The sequence below is a fragment of the Camelus ferus genome, chromosome 12 (assembly GCF_009834535.1).
Source record: "Camelus ferus isolate YT-003-E chromosome 12, BCGSAC_Cfer_1.0, whole genome shotgun sequence".
Lineage (NCBI taxonomy): Eukaryota > Metazoa > Chordata > Mammalia > Artiodactyla > Camelidae > Camelus > Camelus ferus.
This window is the reverse complement of record NC_045707.1, coordinates 40,755,077-40,774,444: the sequence shown is the minus strand read 5'-3', so window position 1 is coordinate 40,774,444 and position 19,368 is coordinate 40,755,077. Positions and strand designations below refer to the sequence as shown.

Sequence of the window (19,368 nt, the reverse complement as noted above, 5' to 3'; positions counted from 1 at the left end):
AACGAGATGTCTGTGCACTAAATGAGATGTTCTCTAGGCCCCCATACTCAATGGGTCATATAGTAGATACATCTGTAATTTGACTTGATACTTCCATACTACTCTTCAGCTTGGCTGTTAGAATTGACATTAATGTCGACTGTGTAGGAGAGTATCATTTTCTTATCTCTCTCCATATTAGATGTTATCAAACTATTAGAATGGAGAAAAAGTGGTATTTCACTTTAATTCTTCTGGTAACTAGAGCATTTAAGCACTTTAAAATTCTTATCTGATCATTTAGGTATCCTTTTCTTAAACTGTCTATTCATATCCTATGATTATTTTACTGTTGACTTGTTTTTGTCTCTTTCTTACTCTTTAAAAGAGTTCTATATGTATTTTAGATACTCTCTTTGTTATACAGTTTGTTAGTGTCTTCCAGTGTGTGCCATTTTACCCACTTTCACTGGATATGCTTCCCTTACGTTGTTTCATCAGTATTTATATGCCAGACCTGTCCGCTGACACTGGATATTTTACCTTGATGTCCCATTACTGTCTTCACATCAGTTTTTAAAAGTAGACCATATTGTTTGCTCCATCAACTTACCTACCTTACCTTACATTATTCACTTAGTCACTGGAGCTAGACACCCGAGTCATCACAGAATCACTTTCCTTTGCTCCCCTTTGAAATTCATTTCCAAGTTTTGCCAATTTTACTGCCTCAGCATTTTTTAAAGCAAATCTGTCCTTCTTTAGTAATCTGAAGAAATGGTACTAAGGTAAGTAATAGAGTCTAAGAATATTGTATAAATGGAGTGGGCTAGCTGAAGGTTAAACCTTGGTGGCCATGCACTGGAAAATAAAGAGAGAGAGAAAGTGAAGAAATTAAGAATCATTATTATATAGTGATTGAGGGCTATTGTTCTGGTATCAAACAGACCATGTTCAAAGCACTTCCTATTGTTTGTTTATGAATAATTAAAAAATAAATACATCCACAAGCAAAATGAAATATACCCTGCAGAAAATTTAGTTCTCGTTGTAAAAAATTTGACATATTGAAATAATTCAATCCAAGTCACTTTTTCTTCAGGATTTGTCTACGTAGCATTCACTAAGGGTCTCTTCCTACTTGTTAATTTACTTAATTCAGTATGAGAATTGAGACTCTGGGTGGAAGAGGAAAGGAGAGGTGAATTGGAACTGAACTTTTCTCAGTTCACGTATGTGTGTGCATGTGTGCAGTGGAGATGGTGGGTTGTGGTTCAGTTTTACTTTAACTCTCCATATACAGAGTTAGCTCAGGCATCCCATCTGTGCTCAGACTTCCAAGTCCCTCAGCAATATGAAACATCATACACATGCCTGCAGATGCATTTGAAAGTATCAGATAGTAAAAATGTGGAATTGGTTATGTGTATCCCTCACCTATACTTTCCACCCTGTTTAAGCTTTATTTAGACTTTTAATTCTCTGAAGTTTGAGAACAGTAAGTCCCTAAAGTATAGTCCTTACAACTGAATTTGACTACGATAAAACCTTTGAATACCTGGTAGAGTTTGTATTCTGTCTATTGGTATGTTTTCTTAACTGCTTTAGTGGGGAAAAATAAATGATACATTAAAATAACCTTTGAGTTTTAGATTTTTGGCATGTTTTCTGAGGGGGAAGATATTTTAGCTTAAATTATATGACACCTCTCTAGCAGTTTTATGCTGCTAAAGAGTAAATCTATTATAGATTCATTGAGGATTACTGACTTCATTATATGGAAAATACGTATAACTCTATTACTACATTGCAAATAAAATTTTAGCCTTCTCTTTCTTTGGAATTGGCTTCATAGTTTTAATCTGTCTGGCAATTACATTACTAAAGCTATTTCTCACCTTAAATAGCTTTAAGAACATTACAAATGTTCCATTGGATGAAACAAAGGTATTAATTTTATAACTTCATGGACAGCAATCACAGCACCTGTGGTTGATTTGAAAAAGACCCAACAGTGACATAACAAATAAGAAGAAACAGTTTTTAAAATTGTATTACATTTATCTACCACCCCTCCCCCAACAAACTAACAATTATTTTATTTTCAATAAGAAAAGAAAGGAAATTGACATTTTTTATTATCTACCATTTATCAGGTGTTATTTAATCTGTACAATCTCACTTCATAACCAAGGAAGCTGACTTAGACGGACTTTCAGTATCTTACCCACACACAGACAATTAACGCTCTTAAGTAAACCAGTTATCTTTTCTCTTTTGCTAACAGTAAAAATTCTCATTAGTTAAAAATGTAAAATTTATTTAAAATTTTGAGTAATTATAAAAATAACTTCAGTAAAATATACAAAGTACGAGTGCTCTGAAAATGTGTAACTCTCACTTTTTCTCATTTTATTCTTGTGAGATAGAATCCTTCTTATAGCCATCAGAGAACTAAAGCATTGAACATTTTGAACTTCCTTCAGATATTAGCCAGCTGGCATGTTTTCCTAGCAAAACATTTTCTGATTTGACCACAGATTCTCTCAATCAGTTGTTACTGGTTTGAATAATAGAATATGCTGTCATGGTGGGCACCTGATCATGAAAACTGATATCTGGAGTGCATTTTTATTTGGATTTAAAATGTTTTTACAATCCCAGTATAAACACTGTTAATCTAGTCAAAACCTTTTCTCACAAGATCAAGAACATGCATAGTTTTACTTTAACTAGTTATAGTCAATAGAATGAGATTTGTACATTTACATTAGGTAAAAATCTTAATTTATTTTTAACACAATGTTATATGCCAAAATAGTTTTTAGGAATTTTTGAGAGAAAACAATTTAGTTTTGAAACTCTAAATAACTGAATTTATTTGACTTGAATACCATTTGGAGATTTTATGGTATATAACCTTTGTGGGATTTGGAAGTAAAGTATACAATTTTGATGCAATGCTGAGAAATTGCAAGTCTGTCTTACATTTGGCTTATGGATCCAACATTTGATAGTTACTGATTTTTTGTTGTTGTTCGTGGAACTTGTTTCATGAAATATAATTAGTTTTCTTAATTATGCTGTAACAGGCACCTACTCTAAGGACAATAAAGATAATTTTCTTGGCTGCCACTATATAGATGAATAGTTAAATATTTTACGGCGGTGTAAAGACACCTTGTCTTAAATTTGGATAATAACTAGAAAATGTGACTGACTTTTTATAAAAGATATAAAAATATAGATTTGAGAGTCAGATATGTAGTATAAATAATATATTATTTGGCTCTGTTTGATTTCTTTCTATTATTCATCATTGGCTAAAGATGATGTTACAATTTAGTTCCAGTGAATTATAGTACTATTTGAATACCCACCCATTTTTAAATGCTATTAATGGAAAGACATTGGTATTAGCAGAAACTACTAACATATTAATAGGCCTTAACTGTGAATGAAGACAACAAAATACATTTCTCAAAACCATGTATGGATACTTAAAAATATTTGTTACTCATGCTGCATTGGAAAGAGTAGTTAGAATTTTTTCACTGAATTAGGTCTGGCATGTTTTGGAGCGCACCATTATTAATGTCTGGAATATTAAATGGAATAAAATACAGTCAATTAAAAAGTCTTCAACGTGTCCAACTGGGATAATTTATCATGTAGAAGTTGAAGAAGACGAAAAAAAGAACAATTTTGCCTTATTAGTAACATCTAACAACTTATAGAAAGAAACCTGACTGTGGCTTTTTAGCACTTGTTATAGTTTAGTGTGTTAATGAGCAGGGAAGTTCAAAATTCTTCTCAGACCCCAAATTTTAGCACTGATGTTTTGCTTTCCTAGGAATAGTAATGAAATGAAACATAATTTTTAAAAATTTTTATGATCATGCTTTAAGAGTTAACACTTGGAATAATTTGGTATATAGTAGTTCAATATGGCATTGACAGTTTTAAATAAGAGATTAAAAATACATTAGCAAAAAGAACTGAAAGGAACAATATTAACAGAATCAAATGCTTCGCCAATCAGTAGCACTTATGTATAGCTCCTACCCCACTTTGGGTAGGAGAAATTTAATGAACTTCAGGAAAGATGACTATATATTTGCCAATTTTGTCATGTGCAAACTTGTCACAGTTGTTCATATTTTATAAAATCATCAAAATCTTTTTCTTTTATATCTGGTTTTAAAATTACTTGGATGTTCTTTTATAACCCACAGGAGTTCAATGTAGACTTTTCTATGACAATTCAGTTTGTACTTTCCATCTTGATTATAAGTTAATGAATATCTTGCACCCAACTTTATCTTATATGTGGTATTCTCTCTTTCAGCACAGTGGAGAATTTACAGTCTCTCTCAGCGATGTCTTATTGACCTGGAAATATTTGTTACATGAGAAATTGAACTTACCAGTTGAAAATATGGAAGTGATTGACCATTATGAGGACATTAGGAGGATTTATGATGATTTCTTGAAGAATAGTAACATGTTAGATCTGATCGATGTTTATAAAAAATGTGGCATTTTGACTTCTAATTATGAAAATTATGCCAATATAGCTCCTGTAAGTATTTTTTAAACAATTCTATCTTAATCAAATTAAAATTCGGCTGGAATTATTTTTATTTTAAACTATGATATCAACATTTATAGTAACTTGATAAGGCTTTTGCTTTTTGGATCATGTTAAAAATGGAAAATTTAGCTACCTGAAAGCTAGTCATTACTTGAAAGAAATATTTCGGTGGTAAATTTTGTTGAATTTGTATTATTATTTGGTTGAAATATAAGGACAGCTACTTATTAGATCAAAAAAAGATTTAACAAAGAAATCAGTCCCAAATGCATAATTTCTTTTTGAATTATGTCCAGGATTGTTTTTTATTTTACTTTCTTGGTTTAATGTGCATCTTTTAATTTTGTGTATGTTATATAAATGATTGCTCTGACTCTTTCTTTGGAGTAATAATATTATTTTACTAAGATGGGGTATTATTTTGTGAGGATAGTTTGAATGCAATATACATGAGGTAATAACACTATACCTTTTTTGCAGACATTTTCATTGCCTTTTTTTTTAATGGAGTATAAACTTTAAAATTAATGGAATAGCATTCCTTGAAGTTTTGTCTACATTATAGTTGACTGTTTCAGAATATATTTGAACGTATCTAGTTTGTTTTAAATTGTTGAAAATATTTTTCGTTATCTTAACATTTACCAAGTGCCACTAAAGTGGTAATTAAATAGTGGTAATAAAAAAATAATTGTAGCCATAATTAGAAGAAAATGTTTACTGTATTTCCTAAGGTATTAAAATATTCTATAAATATTTCTGTCTATACTTGGGAATAGTATTTTGGCTGCTTATAATAGAAACCTCCACAATAACAATTGTGTAAGAAAATGGAAGTTTATTTCATTATTTTATAAATGATATCTAAAGGTAAGGATCTAGGACTGATATGATAGCTTTGCAGTTATCAGATACCTAGGATTTTTCTGTCATTTTGCTCTCCCATCTTAGTTCTTGACCTCTACTCTCAAGATCATTTGTGGTCTAAGATAGCTGTTAGAGCTCCAGACATTATATCAGCATTCCTTTCAGCAGGAAGTAGTAAGAGCACAGCACTCTCCTTTCCTTTTAAAGAGATATAGCACTTTTGCTTCCACCTCATTAACCAAAATTTAGTCACATGGCCACACTAAGATGCTAGCAAGGATAGGGAATATAGTCTTTATTCTGGGTAGTAACATGCCAGAAGAAAAAAGAAAGCTCTGATACGAAGGAAGAAGGGGAAAATGGATATTGGCTGGCGATTTGTTGTCTTTGCCTCATTGAGGTGTCATGGAAACCTTTGCCCTGTTCTAACTTGATCGAAACACATGCACACATGTGTAAATGCATACCCACACATGTACACTCATACTATGATAAGGATACTTGTGAGTGAAGACAGTTTTTTTTTATTCTTCCCTAGTTATATTTTATTTGCTTTCTTGTAGAGATGATTTTTAACTACTTTTCACAAAGTTAATTTAGAGAGCTTAATAAAACATAAGTATTAGGTTGTAGAAACAACAAACAAGTGCTGATAAGCCAGTGAGTGTATAATCTGCCTGAGGTCTTTGTTTTCATTTTATATTTTGCCTCTAAGTCCTCTAAGAAGTCTCTTATTTAAGTGAATCAACTTATAGTGTGATGTACATAAGGGCCTAAATTTGAAGGAATTCTGTCTCCAAATATCAATGTCTCCTCTGCATAACATCAGGAATGAATGAGCTGCTGAGATGGTAGTATATGAAGTAGATTTTCTGCATTTAAACCTTAGAATACTAACAACTTGATCTCTGATACTTATGATATTCAAAGGAAATTTCCAATGAGGAAAAAGTGAGCCAGAAAATATCCCTAGATGGATTTCGATTTCTCAAAAATGCACTAAGTATAACCCTAATTTATGCTAAAAAAATCTTTAAAGATGCATATCAGATGGTTCTAAACATATCTGAGTTTCAGGGTCCTGAAATTTCATTATCCTGATAAAGATTTTTTATTTCTAATTTGTTGTAGCCTAAATAAGGCAAGAATTATGAGAAATCAAGATAAAGATAACACAGGGAAGTTTTGGGAACATGGTAATTTTAACAATGCCCCTTTCCCCTTTATTTCCTACTTTTCTAAGTGCTCTCCTGAGAATGTGGATGCAGGGGCCATGGACATCTGGGGGCATAGAAGGCCTTGGATTCTAACTGGAGTCTAAGTGGGGAGAATTAGTGTGAAGATTGCTTTCTCATGAACTGAGTGATTATCTGGAGGACAAATCAGAGACCTGGGCTAAGAAGCAGAAATGGTAGATCCTGAGAAGAGCTTAGCAGCCCTAGAGGTCTGGGGACTTTCTGAGGAAGGTCAACAAATGCCTTGTGAGTGTGTGAGGGTTTCCTGACTCTCAAGAAGCCAGGAAGCAGCTGAATTGATGGTGTTACTGTTGGTGAGGCTTGAGAGACCACAAGAAGACTTTTCCTCAGCCTAAGCAGGTGACTGGCTGCTTGTTTCTTTCTCCACTGCTTCTCCATAAGGAGTGGAGACTATTTTATCTTCTATTACTTGTGGAACTATCATCACTTAATGTACCTCAGCAGTCGACTCAGCCCCAAGGAGCCAATGAAGAGAAGCAACAACAACCTAAGGAGTCCCAATAGCCAGAGAAAGACGAGTCAGCTGAGAACACACATGCCCAACAAAGTAGAGCTGCTAGAGGGGAATGGATAAGAACTGAAATCCATAAAAATAGGAAGTACTCAAGGATTTTTAAGGATACACCTACAAAAGACTTTCTAGGTCTTAAAGAAGAAAGAAAAAATTTCCCAATGTAACAGATGAATTCGAACTCAAATTAGTATCCTGAAAGTCAAGTACAATAAATATTTAAAGCATAGAAAAAAAAAAGAAGTAATGAAGGAAAAGTTAAGAAACTTGGAGGTTACATCTAGATCTAGGGGATTTAACATATAAATGATAGGAGTCCCAGAAGGAGAAAAAAGAATAGATGCTAAAGAGGCCATGATTAAATAAATATGTTACAACTACATTTGTTATAATAAGTATTTTCCTGAGTCTCCTGGTTAAGAGTGTTTATGAAGTTTCATGCTGAATTGATGAGAAAAGACATACCTAGACATATCCTGGTAAAATTCCTGAACTCTTAAGGATAAAGATAAAATTAATTTCCTGCAGAAAGAACAAGTTATTTAAAAAGAACAGAACATTAAATAGCATGTCCTGAAAGAAGAGGACAGGGACCTAAGAATCTCATCCTCAACCAAGATATCATCTATCAGCCAAATTAAAGCAAGGATTTGTGAGGACATGGAAAAATTTACAGAATGTCATCATCATACCTCTTGTGAAGCATTTACCTTTCCAAAGACAATAATAATTAAACAGATAAACTTGAACAGATATCTATCTAGGGGAAGATGGTAGTGTGCATTAAAACTTGGAGAGTATATGTATAGTTAAAATGATAAGGATGGACTGGGAATATGTGTGCTAAAATGGAAGGCTTATACTAAGGGAGATTCTGATACTAGTTTAGAATCAGAACTGCTAAACTTTGTAGTTTGTTAGGGGTAAGTAGCAAGTGTTATCACTTTTAAATAAGAATAGAGAAATATGAGTCTGATTGAAAACAGGGAAAGTGAAGGTAACCACTAGTGGAACATAGTGGGAAAAAATAGTACATCTTCCAAATTAATAAGAGGATAAAAATACAATGAATAGCAACGTGTCAAATCAGTAAAGGTACAAATCTAAAATTAATAGTATGTCACAGCAAATGTATTGCGATTTTTATGCTTACCTCAGAAAATTTTCTGCTATATTAAATAAGGTGCTTGTCCAATTTTTAGGTCTGGAAACCTCCTTACACTCTTAAAAATTATTTAGGACTAAAAGGAGATTTTGTTCATGTGAGTTATATCTATTGATATTTGCCATATTAAATAAAATTGAGAAATGTGTATGTTTATCACTTATTAAAATATTGATAATAAATGTATTACATTTTAATAGAAATAACAAAGAATAACTTAATTTTCTAAAAATAAAAAAAATTATGAGAATAGTGACATTATTTTACATTTTTACAAATGCCTTTAGTGTCATATGTGATAGAAAATAGCTGGATTCTCATGTATGCTTCTGTTTGATATGTTGTTTTGACTGAAGTATATCAAGAAAATTCGGGTCACATTGATATATAGTTGGAAAAGGGAGGACTTCCCAGATTCCCTAAATGGGTCTTAAGGACCTCAGGAGTCCTTGGACCATACTTGGAGACCCACTGAACTGATCTAGAATAATGCATTTTACATGTAATTAAATATGAAAATGGTTTTTAACCAGAAGTTAATATTCTCTCATTTTAAAAAATAACATTTGTGTTTATGGAAAAATAAATCTTTGCTTTTAACATCTCTTCTGAAAACATAAGAACTGCAAATGTGAGGACTACCTTTATTCAAAATTTGTTGAATAGTGAATTCTTTTTTTGGTGATCTTGAATTTTGAGATTGAAAAATTATATATGTTATGAACAACAAAATCCTAGGCTCTCTAGTTTTGCTTTCTTTTCCTCTCATGATTAACTCTTTATGAGTACTAGCTTATCACATCAATAGAATTGTGGCAAACACTATTTCTTTTTAAGAAGTATATACTGATGACTTACTTCAGTTGTAACTTTGCATTATCTCTTGGGCTGTTAATTCAGTTTGTATCTTTTTCTCAGATTTACTTATCAGGATGGTGTATGTGTGTGCATATGTGTGTGTGTGTGTATGTGTGTTTATACATACCTATATGATCTTAGATCCCTTAAAATAAATGAAATAATATGGAAATGTTGAGTAGTATGGCAGGCTGAAAGCAAATATCTCTATAAATTATTTTTTCATGAAATCTCATTTTATTTGAAATATTATGCCACTTAGAACAATAGATTTACGTATATATATATGACAAAATGAAGCATTTATTGTGGGCATTAGGTAAGACTTCTTTGTCTTTAATTTTCTTCCATAAAAATAAAAGGCTCAGATGAAATTTCCAACATTATCTCTTAACTCTAAATGTGTAAAACTGAATTCATGTGTACTGGAAAGAGATTGATAGGAAGTTTAATTCTATGTGTATTATGCACTGCTGACAGAGGTCACGTAATACGCTGTACACTGGAACGTCAGAGGCACTAACTAAAGCTAAGTGTGAAATACTTTTTTACAGTTGGCATAATATTTTGTTATCCTATATTACTTACAGAGTCAACTACGGGATTTTCTGTGTGGCAGACAATATGCAGTAGATGATGAAACTGATTTCTGTGTACCAACATCACCAATGAGTAAACACAACCAGGATAATGAAAAGGTATGGATAAATTATGAGTAAATTAAAACAGGATATGATCCTCTTCAAATCACTATGAATTGATTGTACATTACAGTTGCTGTTTTTTTTTTCTCTTTTTAAAAGTTTTTAATTTGTTTAAATAAAACTATGTTTACAAGGAGTAATACATTGAAAACTGGCAGGCACATGATAATAATCAGTTTATTCATGGTTTTGGCCATGGTAACAGGAGCTGTGCAAAAATAGGTTATCATTCCAGGTATCAGAAAAGTACTTGAAGGTACAGGTTTTCTATTTGGTAAACTTCACAGTTAGCATCTTAAATGGTTGATTTTTAGAAAGATACGTACAACAGAAAAATCTGTTCTGCACTCTGGAGTAGAATAACTAATGCATCTCAAGTTCTAACAACAGGATTTGTTGTGCAAACAAACCACAAGAAAAGTAGTACAGATTTATTCTAATATAATTTACCTTCTGCTGAACATTATGCTAGGTACCTAATTAGTTGTAATAATCCTTCACTAATCATGGAATTTGTGTTTATGAAAGTTTCTTAATAAAACTACCATTGACAAGATGAAAGTTTAAGATTATTAGAAAAATGATATCTAAAAATGTGGTATATAAAAGGTCTAGAATATGCTAACTTCCAAATCCAAATGCTCCAATAAGTTACCACGCTTGATGAATCACCCTCATTTTTCAGGAAACGTTGCTAAGGCAGATTCTCCCATAAGTCCCATGCTATGCAGGTAGCACTTTTAAAAATATATTTTATCACTGCTCCAAAATAAATAGCTATCTACCTACTTCCTAGGCTTAATAATGTGCTTTATATCTTCTATATATTAGAAAAATCTAATATTTTTTCTGTCCTATTTGGTACTCCACTTGATCTCAGCCACAAGGCCTAGAAGTGATTTTTGTCCTATTTGAAAGTTAAGTTGCTGACATCATGACATTTAATCCCTAAGATTCTTCAGCATATCATTTCCTGAGAGTAAGGGCATAACTGCAATGTCATTATATCATGTATAAGAAAACTTAAATATTCCCTAGTATCATTCGCTATCTTCCCTATTCAGATCTCTCCATTTGTCCCCATAATGGGTTTTATGTCTCTTTAGATTCTTTTAATCTAGAAGTATTCCCCACAAGTCTTTTTTTTTTCCTTCTTGTCATCTGATGAGTTCCTACTGGTATTATTTAACTTGTTCCTCTATTTACGATAAAATGGAAGTTACATCTAAAAGCTTGTTTAGATTGAGGTTTAACATTTCCTAACAAATACTTCACACTGATGCTGACTGTTTCATTTTGTGTCACATCAGAAGACACAAACCCAAGTTCTCCTCAATTGCCGGGTCTCTCCAGTATAAAGATGTAGTTTTCCTTTTGCTGTCAGAAGAGATCTGTGATACTCTGACACTGTTAATACCCTGTTTTCCAACCTTTCACCAAATGGTTTTATGCATGCATTGATGATCCTTGTCTGAGTCAGTTTTTCTTTAGAGTTTGCAGAATGGTGAGTCTTTTAACTCTGTTATGCCTTTACATGTTCCTTCTCAGTAAAGAAGAGCTGTATCTTATCAACTGGTATGAAGTACAGTTCTCTAAAAATGGTAGGGTCACTATGTAATTCTTTCTCTTTAATTACCAGTTTAGTAGTTGGTGTAATAGTTACTTGTACTATAGGAAGCAAATTAGATAATTTTATTCTATTTTTCTTTTTTATATGTGTATATGTTACTGTGTACTTACGGATTTTTATTTATTCAAAGTTTTAAAATCAATTAGTCATAAATCTTTGATGCTAAAATATAGGGGTCCCCTTCAAGCTGGCTTCTGTGTTTTTTTTATATGCCCTATTAGACTTTTGAGCACGTCCCTCTTTTCTGGTGCAAGAAAATATTCTAAGCCCACCTTCAATTGTTTCCTGCCCAGGCATAGTTTTCTTGTAGTGATTTGTAACTATTTTCTCCTGCTAGAAATTAATTTTTTTGCATTCACTCCCCTTGTTTTTTCATCCTACCTTGACAAAGTGTTTACCAAATTGTTTTTTCTCAGTGGTGCTTAAAGGAGTACATTCATACATCAAGATCACTTATAAATCACTTCTCTTTGATCTGTCTTCTAGGCTCTACAAGGAGGAAACAATTGTTATTGTGCCTTTTATTTAAGAAGAATGAACTAATTTGGTACACGTAAAATGGCCTAAGCTTTTAGAGTCTTGGCTTATAGATATAAAATACTATCTTAAAGGGATATCCATGAAAGAAGATTATAGTATATAGAAACTGAAGGGTCTTCATTGTAAGCTTATAGTTTTCTCATTTGAAAAACAATGAGTTTCTTTGCATTAATCCTCTACTATTTATCTTTTGCCTTCTTGGATTATATTTTCTAAGAGAATTTTATCTACCATTTAACTGATGGGTTAAATTTTATGAGGACTATTAAAGTAATAGCCATCCTGTCAACCATTTTTCAATTACTTTCAGACTTCTAATTTTTCTTTTTACAAAGCATTTTTGGAAGGCAGTATATTTCTATTAAAATTCCAGAGTGACTTTTGGGGCAGCAGTCTTGCAAAAATATATTTTGATCACCAAATGTGCTTACTAATGCCACACCAGTTCCTCAAGTAGATGAACGGAATGAATTAGAGAAACGATATTTTTGTTTCCTTATTTTTTAAATTTTACTTCATTTAATTTTCCCTAAGGTACTAAACTACTGCTTTAGAAATTCTAAGGTAATGAAGGGGAAATAGAATAAAGGACCTGAAAGAAAATAATCAGTTAAATAAAAAATTCTACGGATATATTAGTTCTAATCCAACTTTTTTTGATTCATTATAGCTAAGAATTTATGTGTTGACCAAGAAAGCAAAAAAATACCTGTATAAATCATTAATCTTCTCAATATAGAAAAACTGACTTTCTTCAAATTGAGATGGAATATCTGCATTTCAGTAATTATTAACTTGAAATTATCAGAAAGCTTAAATAAAATTGTTCAACTTCTGAACAAACATTGCAAATACTTTGTGGTATGTATAGAATCAGTTTATTAAACAAATAAACAGAACAATATCTTTATTTTTGGTATCTTGGTAAAAGCTTCAATTTTGTGGATTTTTCTATTTAGGCCCTTGCTTCTGGACATCATAACTATATTTATGTGGAATTCTTTTCCAGAGAGCCTCTTTAAAACCCACTTGCAAATACAAGAGCAGGGAAACCATAACTGCCATGTTATCTGACCATAATGATAGGGATAGATTTCCAATTGTAGCCATGAGTTAAAAGAAACACTCTAACTGTGAGGACTCCAAGATGTTTTTCCCTGATGTTTGTCTAGAATCGCAGATCAGAAGAATAGAATTTGCTAGCCTTAAAGAGCAAGTTGTAGATATGGGAGTTTAAGTCCAGATTTTGTACGTAATAAGAATTAGACATACACATATTGATAAACTCTCATTATTTTTGAACAGCAGAAATACAGTGAAAACAGAGATTGCATGAGATTAAATATAGAAAATGTAAAGAAGTTTCTGATTCCATTGTGAATGTCACTTTTCTCTGCTTTGATTTTTGGCAAATTGTGTTACCCTTCCCGAATTTCAAAGGGATAAAGAAGAAATTCATATGTTTTTAGACAGACTGTTGCACTGTGAAGTTAAAATGGAAACCTTTGTATTATAGATTCATTAAGTATTGTGATTTACTGTGAAAGTAAAGATAAAAAGACACTTGAAATATGAGCAGAAAACTGTGTTATACCTTATTTTATAAGATTTAGGACAAATCTTAAAGATAATTTTAATTTAGTTGTATCCTAGTACTTCTGTTTTTAAGGCAATATGATAAAAATATATAAGTACTTATTTGGTCCCAGATAAGTTTTTATCAGTAGTTTCAATTTTGAAATATCTAAAAGGGCATATATTAATTTTTCTTTCATTTGTCATTGAACGAAAACTGATTGAGAACCTGTTAACAAAAATGTATTGATTACCTGCTATAAAGCCAGTCATTCTTTTAGGCTCTAAGGATACATCATTTGCTCTCACAGAACACATAAAATAGTAGAAAGATTAAGAAAATAAACAAAGTATCAGAAAGAATTAAGACTTGTGCAGAGAATTATAACTGGCAGATATGCAGTTATAACAGGGTGATAAGAAAGGGAATATGTGAATTGCCACTGCCAAGAAAAAGTTGATACTTGCCATTTGGTTCTATATGAATGAAATCACGAGCCACTGCAGTCACTGACCTTCAACCCACCCTCCATGGAGTTCAGGGTGGAGATCAGAAATGAGGCACTCTGTTCTCTGGGAAAAACTGACAGAACAGGCCTTCACAGAGTTAGATATTTTCAAGAGATTTTATGAGCGCAGTTTCTTGTATCTTCTCATATCTCGGAAAGCACTAAAAACATTAACGGAGACATCTGCTCCTCGTGACTAGCAGCAACCTTCTGCCAAAATGTGTGCTGGCGTGCACATATCCCACTTTACTAAAATCACATGTAATACTGACCTCCCACCTTACCTCTTCGAAGCAGTGCCTCAGAGCTATCTGAGAGGCTTTCTTCCCAGCTATAGTTTTTATTTTGACCCAAATAACACTTAACTCACAACTCTCACATTGTGCATTTTTTTTCAGCTGACACTACTTTATTTTGGAAAATCAGAGAGCCTCCCTGCAAAGGTCACATTTACTCTCTTTAATATATAAGAAAGAAAAGTTTCATAGTTAATATTTAAACTCTTTCTTTTAATAAATTTCACTTAAATTGTATTTTGAGTCCGTATTTAAGGTTACATTTTCCTGTCCATTGAGGTTTTTTAAATTGACCCTGACTGCCTCCCATATTTCAAGAATTTTTTTTCCACATGAAATTAAAGTAATCCAAAAGCATGTTGTCTTTAAAAGTTCTCTTAAGATGTATGAAAACTCAAGACTTCCTTAATAATTTGGACTGTATCTTTTACATATTTTCTAAGAGACATCTTCCAACTATTATGATAGGTTGTTATTTGTTCATAGAGTATCATAGGTGGCAACTTGGTTTCATGAGCAAGGAAATGTTAATTGTTTAACTCCAACTTTTGGTTTATGTGGCAATTCTCTGCTCCCAAAGAGCTGAGTAAGATATTGTTATTGAATAGTCATAAATATTTTTACTGCATATAAAAAAGAGATGATCTTTGTATTTAGAACATCTTCAATAAAGAAAATAATATTTTATTATACAGGTGCGGTTACTAGCAAAGAAAATTATCTACTCCTACTTAAACTTGCTGGTGAATTCAAAGAATGACTTGGCTCTGGCTCATATTCTCAATATTCCTGATAGAGGACTTGGAAGAGAAGCCTTCACTGCTTTGAAACATGCTGCTCGAGAGAAACAGATGTCTATCTTTTTGGTATGGACATGTTACATTTTTAAGACTTTTTAAAAACTCTTTGAACAGTAGAGCCATGTACCCTAATATAGAGTTCTTGTAACTGTGATAAAACAACAAACTCTAAATTGCAAATATGTGTTCTGCCTCTATATTTGAGGACCCATAGTATTTTTATTTTTTACCATATCCTTCAAAGTTGATAAGGGAGAACTTCTCTAAAGTGGTGTTTTCCAACATATGTTCTGTAGAGTGCTAGCCCTGTTAAATTCTCCTTGAATAAATATTTCCAGAGGCAAAAGTTCCTCTTTAAATAAACGTTTCCAAAAGTTCCTCTTTGAGTAAATGTTTCCAAGGGCAAAAAGTTAGAAATTGTATATACCCTTATTGGATATACATAATACATGTTTATATGTCAAAAACTCTGAGAAGTCCTGCCATAAAGAAATCTGCTTAAGTTAACCTTGTTATTTAATCTTTTGTTTCCTAAGTTATTTAACCATGAAACTTTCCCCAGATTATTGAAATTTTATATAGATTTTTTTTTCTTTCTTAGGATATACTTTGAAAAATACAGCTTTAGAACATTTTATCTTTGATGGAGATAGTCTTACGTATAAGTGTATTTTTATCACTGTAAAGACAAGGTGTTTTGAACTACACGTGATCAAATAATTCTAAGATGTGAAAGCTACATGGAGAGGGGTGTATAGCTCAGTGGTAGAGCACATGCTTAGCATGTAGGAGGCCCTGGATTCAATCCCCAGTACCTCTATTAAAAAACAAATAAACCTAATGACCTCCCTCCCCACACCTCGCTCCAAAAAAAGAGAAAGCTACATGGGAAAAGCTACCTGGGACTTAGTAATTATCTAGTCTAAATCTTTATTTTACAAATAAAGAAGCTAAGGTTTGGAAAAGTTAAATTAATTGCCCAACCTTAAATAAATCAACATGATTGACACTGAAAAATCCCTTTGTTCCATGTAACAATTCCAATAGCTAATAGTCAATCTATGTTTAAGAATATATTTACCAACTAATTCTTTATAGACAGTGATATACTCTTATGAACATATTCTTATGCCCTTAATTTGTCCGTAAGTTGGCTCCTCAGTCTCCACCTGCATTGCCATCACCCTTACTGGCATGAATTCTCCATGGCACCTGTTTTTTTGATTATTTACTTCTGAATGAAAGTATGGTATGAGTCTAAAAAGTGCTTCACTTTACCTGTGTACCTAGAAATATGTAAATGTACCTAGCTTCATAAAATATGTAGTTTTAACTTGTTAAATCATTAAACATGACTAAATTATTTGTTTTAATTCACAGGTGGCCACATCATTTATTAGAACATTAGAGCTTGGAGGGAAAGGATATGCACCATCACCATCTGATCCTTTAAGGACACATATAAAAGGATTGTCTCATTTTATTAATTTCATTGACAAATTAGATGAGATTCTTGGAGAAATACCAAATCCAAGGTAATGACTTTTCATAAATTACAAATGGGTGTTACTAATCTGTCTTTAAAACTTCACAGAAATAGAGGTAGATTTGCATATAAGAGTTATTGAAATGACCAAGCATCAGACCTAACTAGGGAGAAGAAACAGACATCTATGTGAATAAATTATGATAACATGACCTCCCCCAACCTAAATTTCTGCCTATCTGTGATCCTAAAATTTTTGCCAAGGTCAAATGGCATGTTTAGATTAAATTTGGCTAGAGAAGAGGGATTACCATTCATCTTTTTTCCAGAAGAAATAGGTTTTTGAGGATTGGAAATGACTGAATAATTTTTTTAAACTTTCAATTTAGCAATAAAGGAAACCCATATCAAGAATGAGTAAGGAAATTGATAAAAATGTGATGAATTCTATATTCTGTTTTCTACTAGTTTTTTTTTCATTTTCTTATGTGTAAATCTTTGATTCATCTGGAATTCCTTTTTAAATGATATTGAAAATAAGAGATTTTTTTAAAATATGATAGACTCTCATTTATAATATAAGTATATTGGTTGGTGAGTTATTTTTAGATTAGTTTGTGGGGCGCAAAAGTGGGTTGTATATGCTAGCCAAACACGGTAGATTACTGTCAGTTTGGCTGGTATGCCATAGCGTAGTACTAATAAAAATAGTTGGCATTTATCAAACACTTACTACATGTCCAACATTATACTAAGCTCTATATGGGGATTATATTTGATCATTACAACAACCTTACATTATATGTGCTAGATAGATAACCCAATTTAGGGTGGAAGAAACTGAAGCATTGGGACTAAGTAACTTACCTTAGTCACATTGATATTAAATAGCAGAGTTGAGATCTGAATTCAATTCTGACCCTGGGACCCATTCTGTTAGTCACTATATGTCACTCTATAAAACTTCTTTCCACTTTGAGATTCCAGGAAGAATTTTTTTCAGGATTTTATTCTGAATTGTTTCCATCTATCTTCATATATAGATATAGATTAAAACAAAGTGAATTTGAAAGAGGGTTTGAATATGACTTATAGTCAGTATCAGTGACTTCTTATGAACTTCCAATTAATATATTACCTGGCCATATCTTCTGAGATAGCAGATAATTAATTTTTAAAAATATTTTATTTTTAGCAAAGCAGTCTAGGTATATTTTGTTAAAGTCAAATAGTACTACACACTGACAGTAAAAACTCAAAGGAGTTAACTTTTAATTTTTTTGTATTTATTTCTATATCTTACTTAAAAGAAATTTTTATGTAGCTAAATTTTTATGCAGCTAAATTTCATTTTTATTGCAGTATAGTTGATGTACAATATTGTGTTAGTTTCAGGTGTACAGCATAGTGGTTCGGTGTTTTTGCACATATTTTGTTATAGTTTATTATAAGATATTGGGTATAACTCCCTGTGCTATACAGTAAATCCTTGTTGCTTATCTATTTTACATATAGTAGTTTGTATCTGTTAACCCCATACCCCTAATTTGTCCCTTCCCTGTTTTTGGTAACCATAAGTTTTCTGTATCTGAATCTGTTTCTGTTTTGTATATACATTCATTTGTATTATTTTTTAGATTCCACATATAAGTGATATCATAGTGTTTGTCTTTCTCTTTCTGACTTACTTCACTAATAACTTCATAATATTCTCTATGTCCATCCATATTGCTGCAAATGGCATTATTTCATTTTTTATCCCTGAGTAATATTCCATTATATTATTATATTCCATTATTTTATATATATATAGACCTCACATCTTAATCCAATCATCTGTTGTTGGGTAGATTGTTCCCATGTCTTGGCTGTTTTAAACAATGCTGCTATAAACAATGGAACATACGTGTCTTTTCAAATCAGTGTTTTTATTTTTCCAGATGGATACCCAAGAGTGGAATTTCTGAGTCAAATGGTAGTTCTATTTTTAGTTTTTAAAGGAACCTCCATACTGTTTTCCATAGTGACTGCACCAATTTACATTTCTACCAACAGTGTACAAGAATTCCCTTTTTTTCCTGTCTTCTCCAACATTTGTTATTTGTGGTATTTTTGACGATAGCCATTCTGACAGATGTGAGGTGATGTCTCATTGTGGTTTTGATTTGCATTTCTCTAATAGTTAGTGATATGGAGCATCTTTTTTTTTAACTGATGTATCATTGATTTGCAATGTTATGTTTCTGGTATACTGCAGAGTTATTCAGTTATATGTATGTATACATATATATATTCTTTTTCAGATTCTTTTCCATTATAGTTTATTATAAGATATTAAATATAGTTCCCTGTGCTGTACAGTAGGACCTTGTTGTTTAGCTATATTATATACTGTGATTAGACTTTCTTTCTTGTACAACGCTTTGTTTTTTTTCTAGAGTTATTGATTATCTACTTTTTTCTTTTGCTTTGCTTCCTATATATTTATCATCAATTCTTTATCAAAGTTGTCAACAAAACTATACAATTTCTTGTTTTTATTAGGTCATCTGTCAGTTCTGGTTTTTTGCCTTTGAAGGCATTCCTTCTGGAGAGTTG

The 19,368-nt window shown here is 32.0% G+C and overlaps 1 protein-coding gene across 5 annotated transcripts in view; it reads left to right on the top strand.

The window, feature by feature from the left end:
* The window catches only part of PARPBP (PARP1 binding protein), a 63,761-nt gene that overhangs the window by 8,167 nt on the left and 36,226 nt on the right, over positions 1-19,368 (top strand). For 4 of the 5 annotated variants that reach the window (XR_004324686.1, XM_032493491.1, XM_006186044.3 and 1 more), the window contains exons 3-6: positions 4,328-4,561; positions 9,821-9,928; positions 15,180-15,350; positions 16,665-16,819. Coding sequence is in view for 4 of the 5 variants with exons in the window: in XM_032493491.1 (XP_032349382.1) it covers positions 4,328-4,561; positions 9,821-9,928; positions 15,180-15,350; positions 16,665-16,819 (668 nt within the window). In the remaining variant the exon portion in view is untranslated. Of the gene's footprint in view, positions 1-4,327; positions 4,562-9,820; positions 9,929-15,179; positions 15,384-16,664; positions 16,820-19,368 lie in introns of those variants that run through there. The other variant, XM_032493494.1, reaches the window with a different exon arrangement.